The sequence below is a fragment of the Maniola hyperantus genome, chromosome 19 (genome assembly GCF_902806685.2).
Source record: "Maniola hyperantus chromosome 19, iAphHyp1.2, whole genome shotgun sequence".
Taxonomy (NCBI): domain Eukaryota; kingdom Metazoa; phylum Arthropoda; class Insecta; order Lepidoptera; family Nymphalidae; genus Maniola; species Maniola hyperantus.
Window position 1 is genome coordinate 349,777 of NC_048554.1, and position 5,134 is coordinate 354,910.

Consider the following 5,134-nt stretch of genomic DNA (forward strand, 5'->3'; position numbering starts at 1 on the left):
GTTGCGATGTGGTTGAAGGACAAACCAACAAACCAATAAACAAACATACCAACAAACAAACACACTTTCACATTTTAGCGTTTAAACTACCATGAGTGATTTCCATTATAAATGCCCGGTTAGCCCGCTATCATCTTAGACTGCATCATCACTTACCATCTGGTGAGATTGCAGTCAAGGGCTAACTTGTATCTGAAAAAATAAAAAAACACTTTTACATTTATAATATGGGTACTAATTTACTTGCCCAGCAATTTTCAAAAACTCCAGGTATTATTGTAGTAGGTACTAGGTACACGACTGGCTAGATCTTGGCTAGATGATAATTTTTCCGGTAGGAGATTTCGGCCGTGGCTAGTTACCACCCTACTGGCAAACCCGTGCCGCCAAGCGATTTAGTGTTCCGGTACGATGCCGTGCAGAAACCAAAGGGGCATGGGTTTAATAAAAACTGCCACACCCCTTAGGTTAGTCCGCTTCCATCTTAGACTGCAATCACCAACCACCAGGTGAGATTGCAGTCAAGGGCTAACTTGTATCTGAATAAAAAAATATAAAAAAATAAGTCAACTTTTGTAAATAAGGAATGTTTTATTTAAATACTCGCTGACAGTTAGACGGACGGACAGACGGACCGCGGAGGCTTAGTTAGAGGCTTAGAGGCTTAGAGGCGGGTCCTGTTGGCATCCTACGGAACCCTAAATATAAAGTGCCTTATTCACGGTCCACCTTGCACACGTCCCACCAAGCACAATTTCTCTATGTGATAGTTTCCTTCTCGTCGCTCTTCAACGTCGCCTCCACCAGCAAATTGACAATCTGAGGCTGAACCTGCATCGCCCGATGTGCCGGCATGCTCCTCAACATGGCCGACACGTACTTGCCGAAACTGTCATAGCAATCTTGACTCTGATTGGTCATGACGTGCAAGTACGAGGCTATGTCCTTCATCATTCGCGCCAAGTCACCTTGGGACTCCTCGAATCTCGGCCGTTTCGATGTGGTAGAGGAGTTTCGGGAACGTTTTTGGGAAAGTTCCTCTTCCTCGAACTCGTCACCCTCCTCCTCACTGTCGCTGTAGTAATTTGTCTCCTCGACGAACACGACGTCTCCTGGGTTGGAGACCTGGACGATCTCTTCGGCCTCCGTCGGTTCTGGTTTCACTGAGATCTCGTAATTGAATTTCTGAAACAAGTCATAATTAAATAAACCGGCCAAGTGCGAGTCAGACTCGCGCACTGGGGGTTCCGTACTACAATCGTATTTTATCGACATTATGCACGATTAAATCAAAAACTATTGTCTAAAATTTTTCATAATACGTAATGGGCAAAAACAATTTTGTGGATTATTTGAGGAATGAGGACATTGTAAAATCAAATGATTTATTCAAAATCTAAATATATAAAAGAGAAATACTAGTCACTCACTCACTCACTCACTCACTGACTAATCACGAAATCTCAGAAACTATAAAGCCTACAAACTTGGAATTTGGAAGGCAGGTTCCTTCTAGGATGTAGGTGTCAGCTAAGAAATGGTTTTGAGAACATCCCCCCCTAAGGGGGTGAAAAGGGGGGTCGAAGGTTGTATGAAAGTCCTGTTTTTGAAGTTGGATTTAGGTTATTACCTTTAAATGATAAAAAATTGTATAAGTCAGTTTGGGAAATTCCCCCCTTAAGGGTGGTGTAAAATAAGGGGGAAAAGTTTTTATAGAAAAGTTTTAACTATTGTTATTTTTACTTGAAATTTGAAACGAATCAGAGAAAGAAAGGATCTAATTTTCTGCGTAAGGAGGTGAAATGGCGGTTAAAAAGTTATATGAAAATCCTATGTTTTTGAAGTTAGAGATATGAAAATTGGCATTTAGGTATTCCGGGTTCCGTGCCTTAAGGTGAGACTGAGTGAGTAGATAAGTGAGGCCTATTGCAGCGGGAAAATTTCAGATCTCATGAGAAATCAAAAATTTTACGCGGACGAAGTCGCGGGCAACAGCTTGTAGGTAATAAAACATTTACACCTTTTGATTATCAGTTGTTGGATTTGGATTATTGTAAAGTTGCTAAAAATCTTAGGCAAGCTATTTTATTATTGCAATTTCCTTTTTGCACATTCAGCTATAGACAATATTGTTATTAAAATTCACTGTTATAATCTTTTGTGTTGACTCTCAAAATTGGTTTGCAAATTTGAATATTATGTAAAGTGTACTTAGGCACTTTAACTAATATTTTACTAAGTAAGGAGTTTTAAGTTTTAAGCTTCATATACGCCAGAGCATTATAGTCTATATATATAAAAGGAGAAGGTGACTGACTGACTGACTGACTGACTGACTGACTGATCTATCAACGCACAGCTCAAACTACTCGACGGATCGGGCTGAAATTTGGCATTCAAATAGCTATTATGACGTAGACATCCGCTAAGAAAGGATTTTTGAAAATTCAACTCCTAAGGGGGTGAAATAGGGTTTTGAAATTTTGTAGTCCACGCGGACGAAGTCGCGAGCATAAGCTAGTGCAACATATTTTACAGGGTCACATGGTTCAATAAAAAAATACACACGGTATTGAGAACCACCTCCTTTTTAGGGTTCCAACGGTTCAGACAGACCAGACACATTTTAGAAACCATAAATTCCCAAATTGCCCCTGCCGGGAACTGAACCCGGGAAGTCCCACTTATCACCACTGCGCCAGGGAGGTTGTCAATCAACATCCGAGATTATAAAAAGCCGCACGGTAGGTAGATAAGTTAGTAGTTACATAAGCAGTAGGTATTTTAATTTATGCTAAGTAGACTCATGCCTCATGGTCATGTCAAAGTCAAGGTTAGACTGGCTTCAAGGCAATACCTAACCTAACTTGCTTTTGCTCGCGACTTCGCTTGCGTGGAAATTCGGGATCATCACATCACTCATATTATAAATGCGAAAGTGAGTATGTTTGTTGGTTTGTTCTTCAATCACGCCGCAACGGATCGACGTGATTTTTTTGCAAGGATATAGTTAAAGACTTGGAGAGTGAAATATGCTACCTTTTTATTCCGGCAAATCAAAGAGTTCCCACGGGATTTTCGAAAACCTAAATCCAAGCGGAACAAGACGCGTGCAAATATATAAAAGGAAAAGCTGACTGACTGATTGACTGACTGATCTATCAACGCACAGCTAGACCTACTGGACGGATCGGGCTGAAATGTTTCATGCAGGTAGCTATTATGACGGAGGCATCCTCGAAGGAAGGATTTTTGAAAATTCAACCCCTAAGGGAGTAAGATAGGGGTTTGAAATTTGTATAGTCCACACAGATGAAGTCGCGGGCATAAGCTATCTAGTTTATAATAGATCCATACTTTCCATACTAATATTACAAATGTGAAAGTGTGTCTGTCTGTCTGCTAGCCTTTCACTGCCCATACGTTCAACCGATTTTGACGAAATTTGGTTTCTTTGGCTAGTTTTTATCCCCGAAAATCAAAGAGTTCCCACGGGATTTTTGAAAACCTAAATCCACGCAGACGAAGTCGCGGGCATCATCTAGTAGATAGATAAATATTATACATACACGCTCCTTGTTAAAATGGTGTAGATGGGGTCGCAAAAAGGAATCCATTTTGTTGAACCAAAACACCTTCGGCTTGTACACGGGGTCGTCCCCCGCCTTCTCGCTGTTGGCCACCTTCTTCAGCTCTTGGCAATACGAGTTCCTCAGGTTCTTGAACTTGATCACCACATAACGGGACGTGAAGTGTTTGATGTCCAACTTCTTAGCGATTCTTTCCGCCGCTGCGTGGCGCGTGTGTCGGTGCTTGTACCCTTCCAAGTCCGTGTTCCAGAGACATCCCTCTTTCTCATACAAGTTGACTAGCTCCATGGTTTTTTCGTCGCTTATGCGGAGAATGGAGTTCTGGCGGAGTTCCATATTTCTTTCAAGGTCCTTGTACTGGAGAGCGCAGCGTCTGAAGATCTCTTAGGATATAATGCAGGTATTAGGTAATCGTTGAAGTTCCAATTTCCAAAGTGCTTGGAAATCGGCGACCTCGCAGCGTTAGGAGATCCCTTACTAGAACGTAATCCTTGAGGTTCCAAAATCCAAAATGTTTGAGGTTCCAAAATCCAAAATGCTTGAGGTTCCAAAATCCAAAATGTTTGAGGTTCCAAAATCCAAATTGCTTAAAATGGCGGCATTGCACTGTAAAACGCATCGATCAGTAACCCCTCTGGCCGGTCTCCACCTAAGCGGAGCGGAAATGAGAAATGTTCAATCGACCAATCACATTTTTAAAAGATGACGTGAGAATCTTCACGTCATCTATTAAGAATCCGATTGGTTGACTGAACACATCTACCCGCTCCGCTTAGGTGAAAACTGGGCCTTGAGTGGACGGATTTCTGGACACGCACGATACAAAATCATATTCTGTCGCTATTCTTGCAAAATTCCCACGTTGCAGAGTAGACTTTTTACTTATTTCGTGGTTTAACGACATTTTATAATGTAGATAACGGGTACATACCACGATTAATTTGTTGATATTTGCTCACGACTCAGTATCAACAAATAAAATCTACAAATTAATCGTTGTATGTGCCTATGTAGGTACCTACCCGTTTTCTAGATTATAATAAGACCTTTTTACGTTATAAAAAGACGACCGCGACGATTCGAAAATAAAACAGTATATTATAATTTCGACGAGCGTGGAGACGTCTACGCGGCTGGCGTGAGCACGCCTGACTGGCGAGTGACGAGTGGCGACGGTCGTGGTGGTCGTGAGTCGTGACGAACGTCGTACCCCGTGCCGTGACGAGTTTCGAGACACGATCTTTCGACCCTTCGATACGATAAACGCTCGGCCCCCGTCTATACGTAGTGTTGTTATTTGCTATTGTACGTCACGCTTCTGCTCTTTTTTAGGGTTCCGTACCTCAAAAGAAAAAGAGGAAACGTTTGATCACTTTGTTGTCTGTCTGTCTGTCTGTCCGTCGTGTCTGTCAAGAAAACCTATACTGTCCGTTGACCTAGAATCATGAAATTTGGCAGGTAGTTAAGTGTAATAGCACAAGTAAAAGAAAAAATCCGAAAACTGTGAAGATACATCACAAAAAAATGTGTTCATGAACAAATAA

General features: G+C 41.6%; 1 protein-coding gene across 2 annotated transcripts; it reads right to left on the reverse strand.

Annotated features, from left to right (window-relative positions):
* Positions 1 to 570: 570 nt before the first annotated feature.
* On the reverse strand, positions 571 to 4,730 carry LOC117991430 (uncharacterized). 2 transcript variants are annotated; one of them, XM_034979029.2, is made up of 3 exons: positions 4,613 to 4,730; positions 3,570 to 4,196; positions 571 to 1,185 (listed from the first exon to the last, which is right to left on the reverse strand). In XM_034979029.2, the coding sequence occupies exons 2-3, from the start codon at positions 3,924 to 3,926 to the stop codon at positions 760 to 762; spliced, it is 783 nt and encodes a 260-aa protein (XP_034834920.1). In that variant the 5' UTR covers positions 3,927 to 4,196; positions 4,613 to 4,730; the 3' UTR covers positions 571 to 759. The 2 variants fall into 2 exon arrangements, with proteins under 2 accessions (XP_034834920.1, XP_069360918.1); XM_069504817.1 differs by having other exon boundaries at positions 4,645 to 4,713.
* Positions 4,731 to 5,134: the final 404 nt, after the last annotated feature.